The following is a 27,162-nucleotide window of genomic DNA, read 5'->3' as shown; positions in this document are numbered from 1 at the left end:
CCCATGAAGGACTTGTCAGTTTTAGGAAAGCAATAAAAACATACCTCTTCACCTAAACCCCTACCCTTGACCGATAAGACTACAAAGAGATGTATATTGGTACCAGAACTAGTATGTGTCAAATTAGGTATAACTGTAAATTGTCAAATTAGGTATAAGTTGTACTGGAAACCTTGCATTGTAAGGACAACCATTGCAAACTGTAACCTGTAAACTGTATATTATCATTAGCCCCTAGCATATATCAAGTTAGGATTAAATCTTGTATCATATGTATGTTAAACCTGTAACCCGTTCTGAGCTCTTTGGGGACAATGGGCTAGAAAACAAAATAAATAAATTAAATATCCCTAATGAATATGCATCCAATATTAATTAACCCACTGGGACTTATACGACTTTTTTAAATAGCTCTACTTAATACATAAACAAAATACCCCAATAAGAGCTATGTTTCACACTGCTTCTTAAGCTTATAAATAATTCATCATTTATTATAATAATATAGCACCATCAAAACCTTTAAAACATATTATCACATTGTTTCATACTAAACATACACACAATTGTTCTCCCAAACAGTGAAGCCCCCCTCCAATCTATCCAACACATAGAAAAAGTTAAAATTCATGAAAAATTCATCTTTTCAATAAAACATAAGAACATAAGATTTGCTGCTGCTGGGTCACGCCGTTGTCTACTGGATTTGCCTCCAATTTCATTCAATCAAACTGGAGTTGCGATGTACAGTTTGATTGAATGAAAGTGGAGGCAAATCCAGTCGACAATGGCATGCAGAAGATAATTGAGAACTGATACAGAGAAGAAGATTAGGCACTGAATACAGTGGAATGCTGAGCACGATAGACCACTGGTCTGACTCAGCAGCGGCAAATCTTATGTTCTTATGTTTTATTGAAAGGATGAACTTTTCATGAATTTTAACATTTTCTATGTATTGGATAGATTGGAGGGGGGCTTCACTGTTTGGGAGAACAATTGTGTGTATGTTTAGTATGAAACAATGTGATAATATGTTTTAAAGGTTTTGATGGTGCTATATTATTATAATAAACTAGTATTTAAGCCCGTTACATTAATGGGTGCTAGAATATATGTCTGTCTTTCTTTCCTTCTGTCTCTCTCCCTGCCCCTGTCTCTCTTTCTGTCTCTCTCCCTCCTGCTGTCTGTCTTTCTTTCTGTCTGTCTCTCTTCCTGGCCCCCTTTGTTTGTCTGTCTTTCTGTCTCTCTCCTTGCCCCTGTGTCTTTCTTCCTTTCTTTCTGTCTCCCTCCCGCTGTCTATCTTTCTTTCTTTCTCCCTCCCTCCTGCTGTCTGTCTGACTTTCTATCTGTCTGTCTCCCTGTCCCCTATGTAGCAGCAGCAATTTCCCTCCCCCCACTTCCCTGTGCAGCAGCCGCAGCAGCATTCCCTCCCCCTCCATTTCCCTGTGCAGCAGCATTTATCTCCCCCAACCCCACTTCCCTGTGCAGCAGTAGCATTTCCCTCCCCCTACTTCCCTGTGCAGCAGCAGTATTTCCCTCCCCCTCCACTTCTCTGTGCAACAGCGGTATTTCCTTCTCCCTCCATGTCCCTGTGCAGCAGCAGCATTCCCCCTCCCCCATCCCTTCCCTTCCCAGCAGCTGGTTTTTTATGCCGGCTCCCTTAGTCCCTTGCCGGAATTATTTTTAAGTTTAAAGCTGCCTCAGCGGCTCCTCTCATGATCCCCGCCTGCGTCGGAAGCCTTCTCTGATGCAGGTGTGGCTCGAGAGAGGAGCCGCCACCATAGCTTTGAACTTAAAAATAACTTCAGCCAGGGAGTGTAAGGGAGCCGGCCAGACCGTGGGCTGCACCTGGGGGCCACGAGTGTGGGGCCGTTGTCTAGTTAGACGGAGTGAGGTCGGAAGGGGGGAGTCACGTCCATGCGTCCCTGCTTAAAGTGTCTCGCATGCGTAGAAGAAACCACCGCTGAGTCCTTCTACTGCGCATGTGGGGCCACAGATCTATGGATCACGGAACACACAGGTAGGAGTGCGCATGCTCGCTTAGGGTATTATTATTAGTGATGATGAATTTTTTATAAACTTAAGAAGTAGTGTGAAACATAGCTCTTATTGGGGTATTTTGTTAATGAATATGCATGAGAGAAATTTGAATGCCTACTACCTACTTTATAGGCAAATCTCGCCCATGCATATTCATTAGGCATATCTTGAAAACCTGACTGGCTGGGATCCCCCAGGACAGCTTTAAGAACCGCTGGTCTAAGCATGTGTATAAATTCTAGTGCATGGATCTCAAAAAGAGGGGAGGGGAATGGGCGGGTTGTGGGTTCTCCTAAAAGTTAGGCACACAGTTATAGAATACACCCGATCCTTGCACAATTTAGGCCCAGACATTTATGCCAAGTTTTCATTTGTATATATGGCCGTACCTAAATTTTAGTCGCATGGATGGAGCTATGCATAGTCTATAAACTGCACCTAACTCCGGATGTGGTCTGAAACGAACAGAATCTGGGTCTGTGTACTGTATATCTTTGCATTTCGCATTACTCTATAAGGTAGCGCGCAAGTGCCTTAGCACACAACTACAAGGGTGAGGCGTGGGAGGGGTAGCGGGCCTCCAACTTATGAGCATAATTTAAAGAATGCTATGTTATTCACATTGCATGGTGCACTTAGGTGTCAGTCACCTGGCATAAATGGTCGTGCTTAAAACGCAAGGGTTCTAATTTGGGTTTATGCCAGTGTTCTATATTGATATCTTGGTACACAGATGCCATGACAGAACTGGCACTCAGTGTGCAGCATTGGTGTGCTTAACTGCCCCCCGTGGGAGCAATTCTAAAGAACTTTTCCCCGTGCATCGCATGTTTTAACACAGTGTCCCGCAAACGTTTTGACGCCACGGCACATTAAACTCGGTGCCATGGCTGGAAGGCATCCAGAAGTATGCTTTTGGCGATGGCATCGTGTGCATGCGTTAACATCACCATGTTGATGTCCGTGCATGTGCAGAGGCCCTCCAGCTGTGGCCCTGAGCCTATTTCTACGCCGGTAGGAGTTACTGACGGAGGAGAGGAGGAGAGACGCCACCTGACAGCCTCCAGGATGTGCCTCTTGCTACAAGAGGCACGTCCTGTAAGCAATCAGTCAGCACTGGCACCTCTCCTCCTTGCTGGCGTCTTGCGGCACACCTGGAATCTGCTGTGGCACACAGTTTGCGATACACAGTTTTAAGAGATAGAAAAAAATTCTTATGAAACTGTATGTTCAAAGGAAATACATGAAAAAACTGTCTCCATTCTTGTGATCTATGCATAGACATATCTGGGGGCACAAGTTGGGCAGAGCAGGACTGGCGTTGCAATGTACAGTACACGCACCTATGTATTTTATAAACACATAGGTAAACACAGACACCAGAAACAAATTAACATCTTCTTCAGAGCAAATGCAAATTTACACATAATGACTTGTGAGCTACTGGAGGTGGAAGCCTGTTTTAAAAAGGCACATAACATGCCTGTGTTGTCTTTTAAACAAGGCTAATAACAAAGGTGTTCATTTTCAAAAGAGAAAAAAATGACTCAAAAAGCGGCACAAAGCGTCAGATGGACGTTTTTCCATAGGGAAACATCCAAAGTCGCAATTTTTAAAACTCAGATTTGAGATGGGTTTCTCAGCAGTTTGTCTAAATTGCAAAGGGGCGTTTAGGCGGTGGGATTTGTGAGACCCAAAATTTGAACATTTTTCAGGAATAATCGAAGAAGCTAAAACATATAGGGCAAAAATTAGGATATTTTTAAACAAACCTATTTTAATCATGACTACGTCACAAAAAGGTGCCCTAACGGAGCAGCTGACCATTGGGAGGATTAAGGCATGCCCCCCTAATCCTCTAGTTGTCACTGACCTCTTCCCCCCCCCAAAAAAAAGTGTGACAGCGACAGTACATACCTGTGACAGCTTCAGATATTATGACCACTCCTTTTAGGGCAGCAAACTGATCCCAGGAGTAGGCTAGTGGTCAGTGTAATGAAAAAGAGACCCAGGCCCATATCCCACTCTAACTAGTACACTTGCAGTAGAAATTGTGAGCCTTTCAAAACCCACAAAATACCAACTGTACCTATAGTTAGGAGACACCTGCAGGCCTGAGGGATTTGCACTGCTTTTAGGTGTTCCTGGAGGGCTCACAAAGATGGTAAGGTAGGATTTGTACCTAAGTCTCATTATGTGAAGTTCACTGCACTGACCACTAGGCTGCCCTAGTTCTGGCCATAGGCATGGGACACATGCACAAAACAGACGAACGAACAGCTACCGGTAGCTCCAGACCTCCCAGAAAATTTTGCTTGGTAAGAGGTGGACGTTCCCTTTTGTGTATCACAAGAGCTCATTTAAATACTAATGTGCTCCTTGTAATGCATTTGCATAGGGTTCTTAGCGTCTGCCATGGCAATCAGAAAAAGCCCCTGAAAACCCTTTTGAGCTGACTTGCATGTAAGACTGCCTACATGTAGTTTTATGTACATGGTAGACTTTTGTTCCTGGGGCCTAAATGAATAAAGTCAGGACAGCAAAAAGGCTACTATAACTCTATCTGCCGAGTTAACCGGCATCAATCTGAATATCGGCTGGTGTCCAGTTATCTTCTAGGTGACCACAGATACCCAGATAGCCAATGTCAGAGCCCAGACATGGCTAGCATTGAGTATCTTGGGTTAATTAAACTCACAGCCATCAGTGGCTTAAAAACTCCTGACTGCTGTGAGCTGAAAATCTACCCCATGTTACCCATACACTCCAAAGCTGGCCTGGTGGACCAAGTGCTGTGCAGTGCTATGAGAAAAGTCCCCAGTTCAATCCTCAGGTCAGACCTTCAGGTCTGGGTTGACCAGAGGTGTGGAGGTTGTGGAAGCAGTGTTTATATCCCAAGGCAGGGAGTCGTTGCCTCTGTGTAGGGGAGACACCTAGATGTCGGATTTATGCCTTATAAATGCAGAGCTGTGGTAGATAGTCTCTGGCTGAGGGCCTCTGCTTACTATAAATCAAAAGGAAAAAAGAAACCTAACCAGAGTTCAAGTAAGTAACTTACATAGTTGTCTCTTGCAGACCAGCCTGGGTAGAGCTGCATGTGTAACTGCCGCTCCTTGCGGGCCAGTTCATAATATTTTGCCTGTTCTTCACGGGACAAAGCATGCCACTGCAAGAAAAAAAAAGCAGCATTACAGTACACGATAAAACACATCATACAAGCAAACGCACACATTGGATACACATTGTCCCATTCATGAGCAATTTTAAGACCCTGAACTTTATGATGGGTTTGGAGGACGGCTCTCCTCCTCTGCCACCATTTCATTGTCAATGAGCAGAGAATTAGCCTCCCCCTCCAAATTTCAGTTTTCCTAAAACACTGCGGGTCTAAAATTGCCTGGAAGGATTGGATGCAAGTAGGCATAAGAACATTAGAGGATGTTGTTTCAAATGGAAAACTGCTGGATTTTTCACGGTTGCAACAATCTTTTGGAATTTCAAAATTTCAATTTTATAAATGGTTGCAACTGAAGCAGGCTATTCAGAAAGGGTTCCCTGAGTGGCGTAATTTGAGAAATTTTTATAGCTTGCAATTCCTCTGCTTTCAGACAGACATGCTAGGACATCAAGCTGCCAAGTGGTATAAATTAATATCTGAACTATGAATAAGAAACCTAAAAACGCTCTAAGAGCCATTTGGAGCATTGAGATTAAGCAGTATATTTCTGCATCTCGATGGCCATGTATTTGGTCTTGGAGGATGAAGTGTACAGCGTCAGCATCTATGAAACAAACTTGGTTCTTTTTGTTACATCATTCTTTTTGGACCCCAGTTAGTTTGAATAAATTAGATAATTCTAGATCTAATAGATGCTGGCACTGTCACCTAGACATAGAAACATTAGATCATTTACTGTTTTATTTTTTTTATTTTATTCATTTTTCATATAACAACAAGTGCATCATAAAAATTCATACAATTGCATTAAGTATATACTTGATATTTCCATAACTTACTGTAAATACAACATATCATTATATATACTGTTTTATTGCCCTACAATAATGATTTTTGGGGAGATCGATTTGGGGACATATTAATAATATTTTAGATTCTGAGATTCCTTTAACTTATGAAATAGTAATTTGTGGTACCATTTTGCATATCAAAACATAAAAGATAAACATAGATAAACATAAAAGATGTCTTTTTTTAATTCTGACAAGTACAGCTATACAAGTGATTACACGAAATCGGAAAAACTGGAATCATCTCAACTTTACATTTTGGTGGGCAAGTTTATATCTAATCTATAAATATGAGAAAATGAATGCTGTTCTGTTAGGGAATAATAAAATTTTAAATTAATTTGGGGCCCACTGACGTCCTTTGTAGAATCACTATAGTTATATTTGTGTTGTTAGATTAAATGCACATCCAGAGAGGGGGGGAGGAGATGGAAGGTATACAAGGTTTTTATTGATTATTTTATGGATGAAATAGGGGGAAGGGTGGTAAATTTTTGTGGTTTGATAAATAAGTCTGAATGGTGATATATGTATAATTTCTGTTTAAAATATATATAGTATATTTCTGAAGCTATGGGAAAAATTTTATAGTTATTTTAATGATAAAGACTAGGTTGGGTGGGGAGAGGGTATTAAGGTGTATGAATCTTGTAAAACTTAAGTGATGTCTAAAGTGTAAATGTTTAATTTTATTCTGTTTTCACTTATTGAATGTGTTGAAAATGAATAAAGAATATTTTTTTAAAAAACCCCAAAACCCCAAAAAACCACTGTGCACAAAAGCAACATTTCCCTTCTCAGGCCAACTTTTCTGACTCATCATCAGATTTCACGCTCTGGGTCTGGATCCACTAGCAGGTACTGGAGGGCCTGCAAATGGCTACAGATGAAGGTTCAATTAAATACATTTTGGGTAATCCCCTGGCCAAAGAGCCAAACAAAACACCAGATCTTTCACACACGGTTGTCCAGCAAGGGACAGAAAACTCTGCTGAGTCTTTCAGTAACTCCAAACTGCTCGGATTCACTACATAACTCAGGACACAGTGGTTGTGGTTCCAACCACAGATTATTTAAACTTGGTCAAAACATAGGCAACAATAAGCTGTGTACAAATATTCAGCAGGCACATGAAATCACTGTCTCCATTTCATAACTACTTCGACAGTATCTAGGAAGCAAACTTATTTGAACAACCAAATATTTCACAGAGTGTAAGGTAAGGCTAAGGGTACTACTGAGGGCCAGAAGAGTGTTAACCCGTGCCGGTACCTCCTGGACTGAAGCAGGACAGATCCTCCTAACTTGTTGTGGATGAGTGGTTAGAACCCCTGCCTTAGCACCCTGAGGTTGTGGGTTCAATTCCTGTGCTGCTCCTTCAGACCCTGGGTGAGTCACTTAATTTTCTGTTGTTCCAGGTACCTTCATTTCGCCGGGACAGATATGGAGAACTTCTTAAAGTATCTGAATGTAAACTGCTTCAAGTAGAAGCGATATATAAAAAATATAAATAAATAAATCTCCCCTCTTCCTCCTCATTTTGTCTCAGAGACTGTCTCTCTAAATTCTAACATCATATTTCTCCTTCTATAAATATCCCTGCCACCTAGTGGCAGAGACAGGAATTTATATTTCTCAATTATCCTTACATAAACTCTGCAGCCAAAGAATCCCTTTACCATATGGCTCCAGAAAAAGGAGGACAGATTGAGATATCCAGATTTTACTTCCATTGAAAGTCATGTTTTAATCCATCCTCCTTTTTCTGGAGCCATATGGTAATCCTACCCATAAAAGGGGATGGGACTTGATGTACCACTTTTTCTGTGTGGTTGCAATCAAAATGGTTTACATATTTTAGACAGGTACTTATTTTGTACCTTGGGCAATGAAGTGTTAAGTGACTTACCCAGAGTCCCAAGGAGCTACAGTGGAAACTGAACTCACACAACCCTCAGGGTGCTGAGGCAGCTACTCTAACCACTAGGCCACTCCTCCACTCCACTCACCTTCAAACAATTTCTCATGTGTATTCTTGTACAAGACGATCTCCTAAAGTCACTCAGCCTTTACCTTGGTTAAAAAGTACACATGGGAATCTATAATGCATTTTTTCCTGTGGGATTAGATCATGCATCATTTGGAAAGGAAAACCTATCCACACAAAAAAACACACGTTGATTTCAACGGGCCTTTTTCCTTGGGCAATTTTCAAAGGCAAAACATGCTTGTTCTTTCCTTCTCAGAACTGCTGCAAATTATATTGGTTAAATACCTGCAGATTTTGGAACTTCTTCCAGGCACGTGAAAATTGCCCCAGCAATTTGGAAACTAATGCCAACAGGAAAACATACCTCTTTTAATCCTCCCTCGTCCTATGCCCCCTTCTCTAGTGTTAGAACACATAGGGCTAGATTCACAAAGCAAACCGATCGTTTACCGATCGGTTTGCGACCCCTTTGCAACCAGATTTCCCTCCTATACTATTCACTAACCTCTCCTGCGATCCGCTTTGAATCCGTGCATGCAAATGAGGTGAAACACATGAAAAGTAGGCAGGGACGCGATTCACAACACAAATTTCACGATCCGACTGGGCTGGCAGATCAACTCAAGAAGCGACTGCTGGGGACCAGTCGAAAACATCATTCCGACTCTGGAAGCCCGGCTCTCTGCCCTGCTCGCCGCCCTGCAATCTCTCCTGCCTGCTGTGCCCCGAATCACCGCCCTGCTCTGCCCAGATCTCTCCTGCCTGCTTGCCCTAATCGCCGCATCACCGCCCTGGTTTTCTCCTGCCCTTCCCCGCCCTGCAAGCCCATGGTTTTAACCCACGGGTTAAAATCATGGGCTCGCAGGGCTAAAAACTCCGGATCGCTGGTAAGTGAAGTGGCCCTGCAAAGGCACTGGGTTACGGGAGCTTCGGCGCTGGCAGCAGCCCTGTGGGCCGCTGCAGCATGCTTCTGGCTGACCCACACTGGCCAGCACCACGTACACGACCTACCTGCTGGAGAAGGACGTCAGCATGTACCCAGGCTCCGTGCATCCCCACCCGTCCCTGCAGAGCTACCCCGGTGCTGCCCAGTACCCCGACTACAGAGGCTACCACAGCCTGGGCTTGGACCCCACCACCCCTGGCTTGGCTCTCCCCCTATAGCGCTCCCCGGTGCCAGTGAAAAAAACGTATAAGATTTTAAAAATGGTTGCAGCTCGGATGGACATGCACAGACCATCTACAGATGGTCTTTGCATGTGTGGGGATCGCACAATAGCGATCTGAATGCCCCCATCTGCCTATTTTTGTTTGTAGAATTCGTCAGACCTGCCCAGATCGGGCACAATTGAACAGGTTCGTAAATCTAGGCCATATTGCTATAAATGTGCACCCCTTCCCTTGTATCTCTTCAATTTTCCCTGCATAAGCAGCATTGTGAACTTGCTGCCCGCATTAATGTCACCTCTCTCTGAAGCCACTTCCGGGTCCTGCATCTAGGAAGTGTCAACAGAGTGATAGCCGACAAGACACAGGCAGCAAGTTGCTCATGCCTGGAAAATTGAAAAGGTACAGGGGAAGGGAAGGGGGACATGTGCATGGCAGGGGGTTTCGGGAAGGAGCAAGGGGGGGGCAAAGGAGGGGTGCCACCACCCTGGGCGACTCTCACCCTAGCTACGCCACCGATGTGGGCACTTGTAATTAAGAAGCCTAGAAAGAACAGGATTTAGAACATAATTCAGGATCCCTTTGACATAAGTCTATATATGAGGGCTGATTGAAAAGTAATGAGACTGCATCTTTTTTTTTTCTTTCCAAGAAGTACATGGGGCGACGCTGGGCTGGTTCTTGTGAAGCTCATTTTGTGTTATGCTTGCCGTAACATTTCAAGAGTGTCATCACTGCTCTTTCCAAGTTTAACGTAAAATTCAATCACACACCTCAGACTCATCTTCCTCATCTGCCGTGACGTACGAAGCTCTTCCTCTCGCTGTGACCCAACAACGAAGACTATGGCAGTTCAACTGTGGGTTCAGAAACGTCGATGTATGAGCTTCACAAGAACCAGCACCGTGTTGTCGTAAGTCATGATAAAGTTATTGCAGAACCCTAAGCCAAAAGCGAGGAGACTTTCTGAGCCTTAGTCATGTGCATTTCTGAAGTTGGTGCCCTCTTCAACTAATAACAATATCCTTAAGCATCTGTTGGCAATAATCAAAAGTTACTACAGTGGTAAATGTGGGTTAATATTGACCCTCCTCCCCCATGGTTGTGGAATCAGAGTTGAAAGCAATTTTGGTAAAAATGTACTGACTCCGGCTTCAAAATAAAAACTTACATCATTATAATAAATGGTAAGTTTTTCATTTTATAGTTACAATTTTTGGTCAGGTTCTTTGCTAAGGCTTCAAATAGAAATATTTTGTGACCTATTAGTCCTAATTTTGTACATACAACAATATCCTTTGTTTCTTTAATTACCAAGTTTCCAAGTTTATTAAAAATGTGTTATACCGCCAAATCAAACTTCTACGCGGTTTACAATACATTAAAAGGGCATAACATAGAATATTAATAGTACAGGATAATAAAAACAAATAAAATAACCAACATATTTATTTATTTATTTAAAAAATTTCTATACAGAGGAGAATCCATTTTGCATCATCTCATTTTGCCTGTGCCAGATCTTCCGTAAAACACTTTTTACAACCTTCCAGCCATGGTGACCAACGCTGTTGGAGTAACTGTCTTGAAAGTTGCAATGCCTCCATTCTGCAGTCTTGGCCAAACCAGAAGAAGTGCAATGGTCTCATCTTTTTTCTCCCTTGTCGATTGCTTGTTGCAAATTAGTAGTTGAGCGGTGAGCTGCCAAGAATTGTGTGCAAGCAACCACATACTTTTTACATAGATGGCAAACACTAGAGTAGTGTATCGCAAACTGTGAGATTTCAGGTGTGCTGCCAGATGATGGGGAGGAGGAGAGGCACCAGCGCTGGCTGACTGCCTACAGGACGTGCCTCTCGCTGCAAAAGGTACATCTTGTAGGCAGCCGGCTGCTGCCAGCACCTCTCCTCCTCCCTGGTGTCTCTTCTCCTCTCCACGCCTCTTTTTTCTGCATCCCCCATCTGGAGGGCCTATGCGCATGCGTGGACATCGACACATGACATAATTGCGTTGATAGAAAGATGACGGCAGAAAAGGGCCAAGGCCCATCAAGTCTGCCCACTCTATAGACCCTCCCCTTAATATTAGCCAATGTTCTACCCTGATCCACTTAGGGATCCCACATGGGCGTCCCATTTATTCTTAAAATCTGGCACGCTGCTGGCCTCGATTACCTGTACTGGAAGCTTGTTCCATTGATCAATCACTCGCTCCGTGAAGAAATACTTCCTGGTGTCGCCGTGAAATTTTCCGCCCTTGAGTTTGAGCGGGTGCCCCCTTGTGGTTGAGGGGACTCTGAGAAGGAAAATGTTATCTTCCACTTCTATACGTCCGGTGATGTATTTAAACGTCTCAATCATGTCTCCCCTCTCCCTGCGTTCCTCGAGAGTGTAGAGCTGCAAACTGTTTAGTCTTGCTTCGTACGAGAGACCTTTAAGCCCTGAGACCATTCTGGTGGCCATCCTTTGGACCGACTCGACCCTCTGCATGTCCTTGCGATAATGTGGATTCCAGAATTGCACGCAGTATTCCAGATGAGGTCTCACCATGGTCCTGTATAATGGCATTATGACTGCAGGCTTTCTGCTGACGAAACTTCTACGGATGCAACCCAGCATCTGTCTTGCCCTTGATGAAGCCTTCTCCACCTGATTGGCAGATTTCATGTCTGCGCTGATGATTACTCCTAAATCTCGTTCTGCTGAAGTCCTGGTCAAGGTCTCCCCGTTCAAGGTATAAGTTCTGCACGGGTTTCTGCTACCCAGGTGCATGACCTTACACTTTCCAGCATTGAAGCCCAGCTGCCAGGTTGAGGACCAGCTTTCCAATGTATGTAGGTCCTGCGCCATACTATCTTGTAGCTTGCCCTCGCTTACCATATTACATAGTTTGGCGTCGTCGGCGAATAATGTTACTTTACCATGTAGCCCTTGAGTCAGATCTCCTATGAATATGTTGATGTCCGCGAATGTCTGGGTGCCCTCGAGCCACAGCTGCCGGTTTAGTGTGCTACGGTTTGCAAAGTTTGCGAGACACTGCATTAGAGTTTAGTGAATGGGTTGATTCTCCAACTCATATATTAAGGGTGGGATTCTGGATATACTTTTTAACAGTTAGACCGTTATATGTAATTTTAACAGCTAAGGTACTTGATAACATTAGAGCCATTTATTACAATTTGCATTGGCTATCAGTCCTTCAGAGGACTGGATTTAGGGTACTTTTCTTTATGCATAAGATTATCTAGAACAGGGGTGTCCAACCTGCGGCCCCATGAAGTATTTTGTGCAGCCCCGGTCAAGGGTGATGCAGTGTTTTCCTCTGCTGCCCCCAGGTGTTTACCGTCTTGCCAGCTCCCTCCTCTGTCTTGCTGCAGCGTTTGCACGTTTGTGCGGCCCTACAAAAAATTTTTTCGGCCAATGCGGCCCAGGGAAGCCAAAAAGTTGGACACCCAAGATCTAGAAGAAGGCATTTATTCATTTGTGATCACGGATTCTTTGAACAATTGTATGATGCCTATTATGAATTTTACATTTTCTTTCTTCTGAATCACTTTGTAGCTTTCAAGGACAAGAGGCATACAATAATGACTAATGACTAGTTTTTATGACCTATGATTGATATTTTGGCCCAAAGATAACTTGATGGCCAGTTGGGCTAAAATCGCAATCATGGGTAGAGTTGTCGCTAGTATGAACCAACAAGGTTAGCAAGGCTAAAGAGGCGATATAAGATTTTCTCCTGAAGAAGCTCCTAGATGGAGTGAAACGGGGACGCTCCGTTGAGCAGAGCAACTAACGATATCACCAATAGCTTTCTTCAGCCTAGGGCTCCTTTTACTAAGGTGCGTTAGGGCCTTAATGCGTGGAATAGCGTGCGCTAAATTGCTGCGTGCGCTAGACCTTAATGCCAGCATTGAGCTAGCGTTATTCTAGAAGCGTAGCGTGCGGTTTAGCGCACGGTAATTTTGTGCATGTGCTAAAAACGCTAGCGCACCTTAGTAAAAGGAGCCCCTAGTTGCTATGAGCAATACTTATCAACAGCCTGCCACAGTTAAAAGCTAAGTACCAGGCAAATAAACTGTTCTTTTACTGCTATTAATTTGCACACTCACGCACTTTAGGATAAGGAAATAAGTTATAAGAAATAAAAATAATTAATTAGAATTTTTTTTATTAATTTAAAAAGATTAATAATGAAATTAAAAATTGATGGGACTCTATATGGGACAAATGATAGCTCATGAATTGGTTGTGTTGACGACAAGTTCTACAGTCAAACAACTATGAGCACTTGAGGTCACCATTCCTATATATAAAAATATATATAAACATAAAAAGGATAGTTTACTCCCTATTAGAAACACACAAGAAGGGTGTTGTGTCTTTGACAGAAATTTATTATATCATTACATATTTAATAAAAACTTCCCACATTAAATCGGAGGAAATATTTTTTTCACTCAACGAATAGTTAAGCTCTGGAACTCATTGTCAAAGGATGTGAATGTTTCTTGTACTCTACCTTGAACTGTAAGTGATGAGGTGAGTAATAAGTGCTTAATTAATTTTAAAAAATGATTTTTCAAATAATAGCTTTATTTCATATAAAACAAAAACATAACCTGAAGTACAGACAAAAGCACAATCAAATGCCAAATAGCCACAATTGAGAGAGCAACCATGGTTCCTTTGGTCCACCCTCCTTGTTATACATTCAAAAACCATAACCCAAATAGAACTCCCTTTGAACCCACCCACCCCCACTCCTTTCCATCCTCTTCCCCACAGTGAAGCCAAGCTATACAGCAGTTGTACGCTGCCAAATAAGAAATTGGCGCCAAAAATACACAAAAGTCCCCTTTCTATGTTTCATCAAAGCAGTTACTGTACAACACATGCCAATCCTTCAACTTTTGCACCACCCAATCCCGAGAAAGAACCGTCGGGGATCTCCAAGCAGTCGCTAACACCTTAATAAATGATTTTTAATTAGGATTTTCCATAGATTTGTCTCATGTTTATAGCAAATCTAATTTTGTACCACATAGAGGTTATATCAGTTTCAAATGCACATCAAGGACTGTGAGCAACTCAAGAAGACTTCCTAGATGTACAGACAAACAAATGCTAGTGGCCTGAACTGAACTTGTAAATTTTAGAGGAAGTCCTTGTACCTTGACAAAGTGATAGGGCCGGATGGTGTACATCTGAGGGCACTGAAGGAACTTAGGGAAGTTCTGGTGAATCTGCTGGCTAACTTTTTCAATGCTTCTCTAGCGTTGGGAGTGGTACCAGAGGACTGCAGAAGGGTGGGCATGGTCCCTCACCACAAAAGTAGAAGTAAGAAAGAAGTAGGGAACTACAGGCCCATAAGTCTGAATTTTGTGGTAAGTAAATTAATGGAAACTCTTTTAAAAGGGAATAGTGAAGATTCTAGAATGGATTACAGGACCCAAGGCAACATTGATTCACTAGAGGCAAGTCTAGCAAAACAAATATCTTTAATTTCTTTGACTAAAGAATTGGATAGAGGGAGTGTTCTAGATGTGGTGTCTTATAAATAAATTGAGTGCCCTCAGGATGGGCTCCAAAGTGAGTGGAAGGCGACAAAGGGTAGTGGTAAATGAAGATTACTCTGAGGAAAGGGATGTTACCAGTGGTATGCCTCAAGGTTCAGTTCTTAGGCCTGTTCTTTTTAACATTTTAGTAAACGATATTGTTGAAGGGCCATCTGATGAAACCAAAATCTGCAATAGACGCTCCTGATGGTGTGGATAACATGAGGAAGGACCTAGTGAAGCTTGAGGAATGGTCTGAAATTTGGCAGCTAAGATTTAATGCTAAGAAAGTCACGGTCATGCATTTGGGCTGCAAACACCCAAGGGAACAGTAAGGTTTAGGGGGTGATGAACTTTTGTGCACGAAAGAGGAGCTGGACTTGGGTGTGATAGTATGTGATGATCTTAAGGTAGCCAAACAGATTGAAAAGGTTATGGCAAAAGCTAGAAGGATGTTTGGAAGCATATGGAGAAGAATGGCCAGTAGAAAAAAGGAAGTATTGATGCCCCATTTAAGACTCTTATGAGACATCATTTAGAATATTGTGTACAATTCTGAGACTACACCATCAAAAAGATATAAACATGATGGAATCGGTCCAGAGGAAGGCCTACATAATAAGGCCTTCATAATAAGGCCTACATAATAATGCCTACATAATAATGGCCTACATACTAAGGCGTTGGTTGGTGGCCTACATCATAAGGTATACAGACACAGACTCAAAGATCTCAATATGTTTACTTTGGAGGAAATGCAGGAGGGGGAGATATGAGAGACACGTTTAAATACCTATGTGACATAAATATGCATGAGACAAAATCTCTTTCAATTGAAAGGAAACTCCAAAGTGAGAAGGCATGGGATGAAGTTAAGAGGTGGTAGGCTCAAGAGTAATCTAAGGAAATACTTTTTTTATAGAAAGGTTGGTAGATGCGTGGAATAGTCTCCCAGTAGAGGTGATGGAGACAAAGAAGGCATTTGAATTCAAGAAAGCATGGGTCAAGCAATGAGATCTCTTAGGGAAAGGAGGAGATAGTAGATGCTGTGGATGGGCAAACTGGATGGGCCATTTGGCCTTTATCTGCCATCATGTCTCTATCATTTAACTGGGCTGTCTTAGGCCCTGGTGGTAGACTGCTTGTTGCCAAACAGGACCTGGTGGTTTCCAGCTTTTTGTACAGACCTTTCATTTCACCAAGACTCTACAATGCTTACTAACAGTTATACCAAGTAGCAGACAAGAACCCCCTCATTTCACATGCTGCCCTGAAGCTCCACTTACCCTTCTCCCCAGTATCTGATTGATGGCCGCACTTTCCTTTAGAGTACACTCAGCTACCACATTCGCTCTCATTTCCTTCATGTATAACATGAAAGCATTCAGAGGCTTCTTAATGTGAGGTCTTTTTGGCTCTTGTTCTTTCCGCTGTTCATGTTGAGGCTTCCTAAAGATGAAAGAGATACAACAGCACTAGCTGAGCCTCAGACACATATTTAGGGATACAACATGCCAACCTTCTGCCTCTTTATGACAAGATAAAGCATAGGTAAAAACATCCGGAATCCCAGATTGATATAAGGCAGCCAATGTTATTCGCTGATATGTTTCAGTACAATTTCTGAGATGGAGTGGAAGAGTGGTCTAATGTTTATTGCATTGGGCTGAAAAGCAGAGAAACCTGAATTCAAATCCTACATCTTCTACTGATTCGTCACTTCATCGTCTATTATCTCAAGGTCAAGCTTAGAGCTGGATTTACTAACAAAATTTATGCACGGAGGACCTGATTCTGTATAGTGCAACCAAAGTTGTGCTCGCAAATCCATGCACATTGCAGATTTGCACAGCCAACTTAATTGTCTAACAAGCCTATCAGTGCTGATAATTACCAATTAACAATAATTGGCACTAATTAGAATTTACCTGCACAACTTTCTACCAAATGCTCCAGACAACTTACCTAGTTATGTTTAGGTGGATTTTCAGTCAACTTATCCACTTATGTCAGACTGCTGCATACGTCATCCTAAACTTAAATGGATACTTTATCTGGTTATATTAGGACAGCTATTTAAGTGCTCCTACTTAAGCTGATTTACTAAGCCCACCTATCGTGTTTGCGATTGTGTACCGCCCCGATTTTCCTCCGTCCTGATTCATTAACCTCGTGGCCGATCAACCGCCGATCCGATCCGCACATGCAAATGAGGTGAAACAGCATGCAAAGTAGGAAGGGCCTCGATTCACTAAACAAAATTCAGGAACATCGACTGGGCTGGCCGATCAAGAAGACGCGACTGCTGAGGACCAGTCGCTTGTGCAAAAACCCTGCTTTCTGCCCCGACTCTCCTGCTCTTGCCGCCCCGACTCCGTGGTTTTAACCCGTGGGTTTAAAGCGGGGCTGCACTACGGCATGTTCTGTTAAGTTCCGGAACATGCCTCAATGCAGCCCCGCTTTAAACCCATGGGTTAAAATCATGGGCTCGCGGAGTTTCCGGCTTTTTCTTGTGCGGAGAGCATGCGCAGACCATCTAAAGGCAAAGAAGATGGTCTGCGGATTTATCAGGATCGCTCTCCAGTGATCCATGCGGTCGGTGGGGGGGGGGGGGGGGGCGTGCCTATGATCGCTCCCATTTGCATGAGAACGCATTGTAGATCAGTTGGCATGCCAAGGATTGGACAGGATCGGGAAGGTTAGTGAATCTAGGCCAAAGTAAACTGGATAGCTGTGAATATAAGCCCTGTATGGTTAACTTTCAGTCCAACCCTGAAAAACATCTGATTCCTTCAGATGATGGCTGGTCCAAAATTATGCAGTTGGTGGACCCCAAAGTTAAAAGCTAACAATATATACCGTATGTGGTTAACTTCATATAGGGCTTCATATATTTTAACTTCATATATTTTGCACACAAAAGAAATAAAAATCTAGGAGAATATTTCAATGGTAATTCCATCGATCAAGATGATAATATTCCAAGAGGTCACACAAGTTGTGGCAGGTGCAAATATTGTTGTTATTCTTTAACTATTGACCAAATAGTGGTTGCTAATATGGATAAACCATATTATTTACGAGGTTATTCTGATTGTAATACTGCTCAAGTGGTCTATGGAATTTTTTGTCCATGCAACAAGATAGATATTGGTCAAACTAAGAGGGCCATTAAATTAAGAATAGCAGAACATTTGAGCAGTATTCGTACCAACAAATCAGAAGCCCCTTTAACTGATCATTGGCAATCTGTGGGTCATTCATTAAATGATCTAAAGTTTTGTGTAATCAGGCAATTCAAGTTTAACAGACATGGTGATATCTCTCATACCCTAATATATCATGAACAACGTTTAATTTATTCTTGGAAAACAGTAACACCTAATGGTCTTAACAAAGAAATAGAATGGACCAATAGATAATTATCCAGTTTTTGTTCTCTTTTACATATATTGATTTACCAATTTCACGTCGTTCATCACGTGATTATTTGACGTTCTTATAAACGTCTTTACGTTTTACGTTGTTTCAGTCATCTCTGCTGAGATTCTCTGGCGATGTGCTTCCTCCATTAGGAGGTCTGAGGGTAATTTTTATTTTTGAGTTTACACGTTCTTTTTGATATATGTTATTTGTTTGTTAACTGCATTTTTTCATACGTTTTGTTTAGTTTACATTGTTTCCTCCTGATGAAGCAATTCATAGTGAAACACGATCGGTGTTGAGGAGATTTTGGATATTTCAATTTTTCACGTTGTGGAGTTTTGGAGTTTTTGGATATATGGTGATCTTTGTAGAAGCAGTTAAAACAACTTTTTTGTTTTGGGGACTCACTTTTATAATATTTTTTTCAAAGCCAGCGTTACCAATATGGATTAGTTCGTTGCATGATTGTTAGCACCTGCAACAACTTACAAGTACACATACTTATATTTCCATCTTGTGAAGATGAGTGTAACAACATTGGACTTTGTATTTATCATCTGATCTCATCTTCTTCAGGATCCAGCTAAGTACTTTTTACACTGCTTGATATCTTTTGAGTCAGATTTGATTTAACCAGTATTGAAGGGCAGGTAGGCAGGTGAGTGCAATGATGTAGTTACAATACATCTTTATTCCTTAAACCTGTTGGTTTTGAATAAGATTTCACACTGAGCACTCTAATACATATTTTATTATATATATTTTCTATTTTTTGATGAATAATTTATAATTACATTCACTTTATTTTGATATAACTTCATATAGGGACATTTCTGTCCCTATTTGTAGGATCAGAGCCAGGGTTCTGGCACTCCCCTGCAAACAGAAATCAGTACTCTTCTAGCTGCTGCTGCTTCTGTCTCTCTCCCATCCCTGAGCTCTAGCCACAACCGACACCAAAACCACCACGCAGCACAGGAAGTCTGAGTTTCTTCCTGCACTGTGCAGTTGAAAATTAAAGAACCAACTTTGTGGTTCAGAAATAAGAGAATGACAAGGTGACAGAATTTGTCACTGTCCCCATCCCTGTGGATAACTGCAGGAAACTATCCCGTGTCATTCTTTAGTGTCTATCTCAACTTCAGTCTTTCTACACCAGCATTCTTCAATGCAAGGCTTGAGGATTAGTGGTTGTGCCCATTCATACTCTGATTCTTCCCTCTCTCCTTAAAGAATAATCCAGGGCTGGTTTCTCGCAGTTAACCAAAGGGATGGGACCAAGTGTCCCTGTGCCATTCTCTACGCCAAATCTTATGTCTTATGTAAGTCATGCATAGAACAATCAAGCCATTGTGACATCACTGATGAGGTTGGCTCTTAGGCATTGGTGGAATGAGGCATTATGACATCACAATATCAGCTCTGGAATGTTGCTACTATTTGGGTTTCTGCCAGGTACTTGTGACCTGGGTTGGCCACTGTTGAAAACAGGATGCTGGGCTTGATGAAAGGATAAAGACAGAGAGAGTATACCGAGACTAGGAAACGACCCTAGGAAGGAACTTGAAAGAACACTCACTGACAAGTTGAAGTGGGAAAAGAGGAGAGACTAGGAACAACCTATCTAAACAAAAAAAAATACGCAGACAAAAGTACAACAAGGGAATTTTGAATTTTAAATGATTTTGAGAATTTAATGAACTTTGACAACCCCCATTTCTTATAGCTTTGCATTTTGATCAGTTCAGGAGGAAATGCATCTCAGTTTCTTTCTTCAGTGTTTCTTTCTTCAGTGGTTTCCATTACTGTTTGTCTGTATGTTTCTGTTTCTAATTTGAAGTCCCTTATTCCATATTAGGTAAGGGTCAGTCTGTGTTCTGTGTAGGGTTCTATAGCAGTCTGACTTGTTCTGTTTTCATAGTGGATTCTCCATCTGATGTAATATTTGCAGTGCTGTCTTTTCATAGGTAAGGATTCTGCTGTTTGAATCCATGGAGCTAGGGTTACCAGACGTCTGGATTTCTCTGTATAAACTAAGTCTGCTTACTTTCAAATATTTGCTATACAAAACTCCGGCTTTTATTCATAAATTACTGATTCCCTATACCTCAACTAGATTACTGAGGTCTAATGATCAACATTTATTAGTTATTCCCTCACTTAAAATTATTAACACACGGCGGCAAGTCATCTTTTCTGTCACAGCCCCTCAAACATGGAATTCCCTCCCTATTTATTTAAGGGAAGAACTCAATTTGGATAAAATTAAGAGCAAATTAAAAAGCTTTCTTTTTAAGGATGCATTTGATAATTAGAAAGCTTGACTAGGAGTCTCATTCCAATTCCATTCTACAACTTCCCTGAAGTACATTGCTCTCTCCTTTCCTATTGTTTTTTCCCATAACTGTCTTATCTACTATCAACAATTTGTATTTCTTTTCTCATTCTTTCCTCTTGTTTTAATATGTTTGTAAGGTTAGTCTTTAATATGTTTTGCAAGGTTTAGTTCTTCGTTTGTTTTGTTGCCCCCCTAAAATTTTTGTAATTTTATTGGTGTACATCGCTTAGAATTTTGAATAAGCAATCAATCAAATTTATAATAAAACTTGAAACTTGAACTTGACATGTCCTCCTTTAAAGGACATGTCTGGGGGTCCAGACGGCTTTTCAAAACCCGGCCCTTTGTCCGGGTTTTGAACAGAAATTGCATTGGGAGGGGGCATCCCCGCATGCGCGGATCCAAAACGGTAATGTCACGTGCCCATGTGCATGCGCATGACATCATCGTGTCGCACGAGGATGCCTTTCTGCCTGACGAACAGGCAGTGGGGGGGAGGCGGGACTGGGGTGGTACTGAGGGCGGATAGATGGAACTGGGCAGACCCGGGGGTGGGTCTAGGGATCCAGATTTTACTGAGGTAAAATCTGGTAACCCTACATGGAGCTAGTGCTGCTATAATATGGTGTGGTTCTGCAAACATAAAATCTGTGCTTGCTGCAGGGAGACCAGCTGGTCCCAATAGAAATGCGCATTCTTTAGCATGTCTTAAAACGTTTTAATGCACACAGATGAATTGTACATGCATTAATTCAATTTTGCAGCTAGTAAATGTTTTAATACACATTTTTAAAATGTTATTAAAATAGATGTCTGAGAAAAACAACACAAAAAAAATCACTTGAAAATCAGTAAAAAGCCCCAAAAAACTGAAGGCAAATTGATAAGGTTTTTTGACTGTGTGTTTCTCCAGCCCCCAGTTAGGAACCAGGTCAGAGAAAGAGGCAGAATGACAGGTCTCCTTAAATGCAAGCCCAGCTCCTAAGGAAAGAACTGGAGTCATTTTGTTAGACATCTCACGGTGCATATTAAAGCTGCTGAAAAGTAAATCATACTGGAATCCCAGGAATAAGCAGTGGATTGTTCCCAAGTCCATCGTAATAATGGTTCATGAACTTTTCTTCCAGGAACTTGTGCAAACTTTTTTTTAAATCCTGCTATGCTCACCGCTTTAACTATATCCTCTAACAGTTGAATTCTAGAACTTATCATACAGTGAGTGAAGAAATATCTTCTTTAATTTGTTCTAAATGTACTACATAGTACCTTCATTGCGTGGGCTTCCCTATTAGCTTTTCACTCAGAATGGCTACTCTCAGAGAAGGAATGCTGGGCTTGATGGATCATTGCTCTGAGCTACCTTGGCTCTTATTTATTTATTTCATTCATTCATTTTCTATCACATTCTCTCTCAGGTTCTTATGATTATTGCTGTTTTGTTGCAGTTAAATTCTCTAGCTTGGGAATTCTAGAATTTGGTGCCATAATGGGGAGCACTTGGAGAACAGTCTATAAAAGCACTTAGGTGGGATTACTGACCTCAGCATCAGGAAATGCTTCGCGGTACTCTGGAAACTCCGCACCATAAAAAAATACTTCAATGACTCCTCGTTCCGCCTTCTAGTGCAATCTGCCATTCTCAGCATTCTAGACTACTGTAATATTATCTACCTGAACGCCACGAAGAAAACTACCAGGAAACTAAAAGTGATCCAAAACACCGCCGTTCGCCTCATCTATGGCCTAAAGAAATGGGAACATATCACCCCTTTCTACCACCAACTTCACTGGCTGCCTTTCGAATCCAGAGTGCTCTTCAAATTCGCATGCTTCTGCTACAAATCGGTAAACGGCCTCTCGCCAAGATACATCAATCCCCTCTTTAACCTTTACTGCACCAACAAGAAATCCCGCAGAATCCAACTGTTCGCCTACCCCTCGCTAAAGCTCTGTCATCTTAAAAGATTCCTAGACAAAACCTTCGCCTTCCAAGCAGCCAAGATGAACCCATGGATCGCCCAAATGATCCTCGAGGCTCCCACTTACCTCGACTTCAGAAAAACACTCAAAACTTATCTATTCAACAAACAAGCCCCGTAACGCCCACTCTCCGGAATTACCTGGCCACACACTCGACCCTTTCCTCCCCTTTATTGATCGCTGTCTTCCTGCTCCCCTCCTTCTTCATCAGCCAAGTTCGGCTAAAGTTGTTATAAATCCAATAAATTGTGGTAAATCGGCCCGCCCAGCCCTGCCCCCCTCTATTGACCGCTTTCCTCCTTCTCTCCTTCCCACTTCCGCTTCTTCAGTCTTGTTCGGCTGAAGATGTTGTAAATCCAATACATTGTTTGTAAATCGGCAGGTCAATGCGGATCCTAATGTAATTGTTGTGAACCGCCTAGAACTCGAGGGGCATGGCGGTATATAAGAATAAAATTATTATTATTATTATTACTTTGGCACACCAATTGTTGATCACTTTTGCCAGGCCAATGGCTGGTGTAGGCATGCAACTGACAGCATTCTATAAGTTGTGTGCTTTATTTGGTGACATACTCGTGGCATACTCATGCTCCACCAGGTGTACCTCACAGAATAGCACCTACTGCTTATATGCATGCTGCCAGTGGGGTAGTAAGGATCAGAGGTGCCTGGGTTAGTGGCACCCCTCCTCCACCTTATTCTCCACCCAACCTACAGTGTGCACACCCCCCTTCCCTTTCTCCATATCTTTTTAACGTCTTCAGTGCGAGCAGCATGCCCACGTCGGTAGCAGCTCACCATTTGACGTCACTTCCTAGGTATGTGTCCTGGAAGTGACATCGGGGAGAGTGCCGACGCCGACAGCAATCTAATGCCGAGGAAGTAAAAAAAAAAAGGCATGGGGAAGGCAAGAGGTACGTGTGCGTGGCAAGAAGAGGAGGAGGGGGTGCCTTGCCCTCAGAAGAGACCGCCGATGCTAACATGGACAGTAACCTTGCGCTGGGAAAGTAAAAAAGGGTATGGGGGATGGCAAGGGGTGAGGGAACATGGCAAGGAGAGGAGGGGGGGAGGGGGCAGAGAAGAGGAGGCATGCTGCACCCTCAGTAAAAACCCCACGCACACCCCCCCCCATTACTACGCCACTGCATGTTGCTGCCAATTATCAGCGCAAATGATGTGTGAGTTGGCTCGTACTTATAGGCACCTATTTATGGGATAGCCACGACTGACATGTCTTTCATTATGTGACTGGATCTGTTTCATGCGCTCTTGCTTTTGACACGATGTTCTTCTTGCAAATTTATAAACTAATAAATTTATGGGCCAATATTCAAAAGCATTTATATGTTTAGCGGTAGCCACTAAAAGTGCTTTATTCATGAATTTGCAGAGCATGGGCATTCTGCCCAACTATACAGATAACCAGTGATATTCAGTGACTGTCCCTATAGCATAACCCTATTCCCCACTGCCCACCAACCCAGCCAGCAGATTAACCGTTCCCCTTAAATGTATTCATGACATCCTGTTTGTCTGTCTTGTCTGTATAGATTGTAAGCTCTTTCGAGCAGGGACTGTCTTCTTTGTGACTATGTACAGCGCTGCGTGCGTTTGGTGGCACTATAGAAATAATTCATAGTAGTAGTAGTAGTGTGAAGAGTTTCAGTCTTTGGGAAGCAGAGCTGAGATTGTGATGTCATAATGCCTCATTCCACCAATGCCTAAGAGTCAACCTCATCAGTGATGGCACAATGGCTTGATTGTCCTGTACTCCCCATTGCCCACCAACCCAGCCAGCAGATTAACCGTTCCCCTTAACTGTATTCATGACATCCTTTTTGTCTGTCTTGTCTGTTTAGACTGTAAGCTCTTTGAGCAGGGACTGTCTTCTATGTGACTGTGTACAGCAATGCGTACGTCTGATAGCGCTATAGAAATAATTAATAGTAGTAATAGTAGTAGTAGAATCAGAGTGGTTTAATTTAGGCCAGCAAAAAGGCTCAGATAAGAGGCAGAGCATCAGGGGGCGCTTGATTAAGGATTTATATTGCAAGCAAGCTGAATTGTTTCAAGAGTCCAGAGCAGGGGTGCCCAAAAGGTCGATCGCGAAGGCAACGCGAGTCAATCATGGAGCCCATCCCAGGCTCCGTGATAGACTCGCATTGCCTTCGCATTCTTCCTGCTTCCCAATGCCGTAAACAGGACAACAGAAGCACCAGGCCCAGCAGCCTCCCCCTCCCCCCCAACGTCAATTCTGACGTCAGAGAGGAAGTTATGGGCCAACCAATCGCTGCCTGGCGGCCTGGAACTTCCTCTCCGATGTCAGAATTGACGTCGGGGGGGGGGGGGGGGGAGAGGGAGGGAAGGCTGGTGGACCCGGCGCTTCTGCTATCCTGTTTATGGCGTCGGGAAGCAGGGAGAGCTCAGAACTCGGCGATGGTGGCTTGGGGGCCTGATCCCCGATGGCGGAGGCTGGGGCGGTGGCTTGGGGGGCAGGGAGAAAGGGTGGGGTGGGGGCAGGGAGAAAGAAAGACAAAAAAAGAAAGGGGGCAGGGAGACAGAAAGAAAGAAGGGGGCAGGGAGAGAGGAAAAAAAAAGTTGGGGGAGGGAATGAGGTCTGGAGGAGAGGAAGCATCCAGGAGGCTAAAAGAAGGGAAGAAATGTTGGATGCACAGTCAGAAGAAGAAAGTGCAACCAGAGACTCATGAAATCACCAGACAACAAAGGAAGAAAAATGATTTTATTTTCAATTTAGTGATGAAAATGTGTCCGTTTTGAGACTTTATATCTGCTGTCTATATTTTGCACTATGGCCCCCTTTTACTAAACCGCAATAGCAGTTTTTAGTGCAGGGAGCCTATGAGTGTCGAGAGCAGCGTGGGACATTCAGTACAGCTCCCTGCGCTAAAAACCGCTATCACGGTTTAGTAAAAAAGGGAGGGGGTATATTTGTCTATTTTTGTATAGTTGCTACTGAGGTGACATTACATAAAGTCATCTGCCTTGACCTCTTTGAAAACCCCCCCGGAATATAAATGATAATTTCTCTGCGTACAGTGTGCTTTGTGTTTTTTAAAATTTTATTGTTGGTAGATCTTTTTGACTTGGTCATTTTAAAAGTAACTCGCAAGCCCAAAAAGTGTGGGCACCCCGGGTCCAGAGCATCACGTATTATTGACAAGATAAAAGTACATTTCATTTTTGAATTGTTGTTTTGATGCACTATTGAACTGGAAGGTATAGCACAAAACTGTGAGATAAGTAGCGCTTTCGGATATTGCCCGATGAAAGATACACTAAATCACACTCCAGTAAGGACAACAAATGAGTATGGACATGGTGGATAAGTTCTGCATCTGAGGGCTTCTCCATTTATCACTTTATGGTTAGAGATTGAATATTCCTTGTTTATTTCATATTTATTGTTAGATAAGAGGCAGGCATTTTGATGATGTAAATCAAGTGACTCACCCAGGTAGCTACTAAGCTCTTGTCTCCTCTACCTAGCCAGAACATTTTTTCTCATCGCTATAATTCTGGATCTGCTGTTGAACGAGAGGTGGTATGCGATACTCACATATGTATTAGGTCACTGTCACTATGCGGATGCTCCTGTTTTATCTGAGGCGTAACAATAGCGGGGTGAGGGATTCCAGTTGCGTGAGGTCCTGATGGACCAGGAACCATGTGATGCGAAAACCTAAAAAAAAAGTTTAAAAGGACAAACAAAACCTCTTTAGTCATAATAGCAGAAACAAACAAAAAAGCAATGTGGATTGATGTATTGCAGAGGATTATAAGGTTTATTACCAGTCAATAAAGAGATAATGAGCCACAAAAAATGTGCAGGATTGCTCTGCCACCACCTTTATACGTGTCTTGAGAAAAGTCTGAATTCCACTCCCACCATATCAAGGGAAATTGATTTTTGCTACTATTGTTTAGATATGAGGTACACGCAAACTAATTTGAATGCGTGTCTATGCAGAACGCAGGGGGTTTTAGTCAAAGTCTGTTTTTCTTGGACTCTGAATAAAACGGGATTTTGCTAATAAATGAACAAATCTCAGGAGCTTAAGAGAAGAGGAGAGAGACGCACAACAGCTGCAGAGCAGAAGATCTAGAGTTCAGTTTCAGAATTAATCCAAAAGACACACACGGACTGGAAAAAGCCAAGAAGTGGCCACCTTTAGCATTTTCCAGATATAGCCTTTTCCAGAGCCCAAAGCTATCCCACAGCAGCTTCAAAGTGCATCCCAGCCCCAAGACAGCAGCCACCATCACCAAGTTCTGACAACCACAGCACCTCAGTCACACACAGTGGGACCTTGGCACCAGAGAACATTTCATAATGTAAACCCCGGAGTTTCCAAGAGCACACCCTATTCTACCTTTTAATGTCACCAGTGGCCAAGCATAAATACCTCAAACAAGGTTTGTTCTGCAAGGGAACTAGGAAGTTCACACAAAAACAGATCTCGTCTCAACTTCTCAAAGAAGATGAGAGGTAAATATATTTTTAGAGTTAATTAAATCTCATTAACCCCCCCTTTTACAAAACCGTAGTGCAGTTTTTAGTGGCGGCCGTGGTGGTAACAGCTCTGATGCTCATAGGAATTCTATGTA

At 42.5% G+C, this 27,162-nt stretch overlaps 1 protein-coding gene across 3 annotated transcripts in view; it reads right to left on the bottom strand.

The window, feature by feature from the left end:
• LEF1 (lymphoid enhancer binding factor 1) overlaps window positions 1-27,162 on the bottom strand; it is a 254,533-nt gene that overhangs the window by 45,559 nt on the left and 181,812 nt on the right. For all 3 annotated transcript variants that reach the window (XM_033956318.1, XM_033956309.1, XM_033956325.1), the window contains exons 6-8: window positions 26,114-26,236; window positions 16,076-16,238; window positions 5,102-5,209 (exon numbers count right to left, since the gene is read on the bottom strand). In XM_033956318.1, the coding sequence (XP_033812209.1) occupies window positions 5,102-5,209; window positions 16,076-16,238; window positions 26,114-26,236 (394 nt within the window). The remainder of the gene's footprint in view (window positions 1-5,101; window positions 5,210-16,075; window positions 16,239-26,113; window positions 26,237-27,162) is intronic.

The sequence above is a fragment of the Geotrypetes seraphini genome, chromosome 1 (assembly GCF_902459505.1).
Source record: "Geotrypetes seraphini chromosome 1, aGeoSer1.1, whole genome shotgun sequence".
In the NCBI taxonomy this organism is placed as follows: Eukaryota; Metazoa; Chordata; class Amphibia; order Gymnophiona; family Dermophiidae; genus Geotrypetes; species Geotrypetes seraphini.
This window is presented reverse-complemented; position numbering and strand designations above follow the sequence as displayed.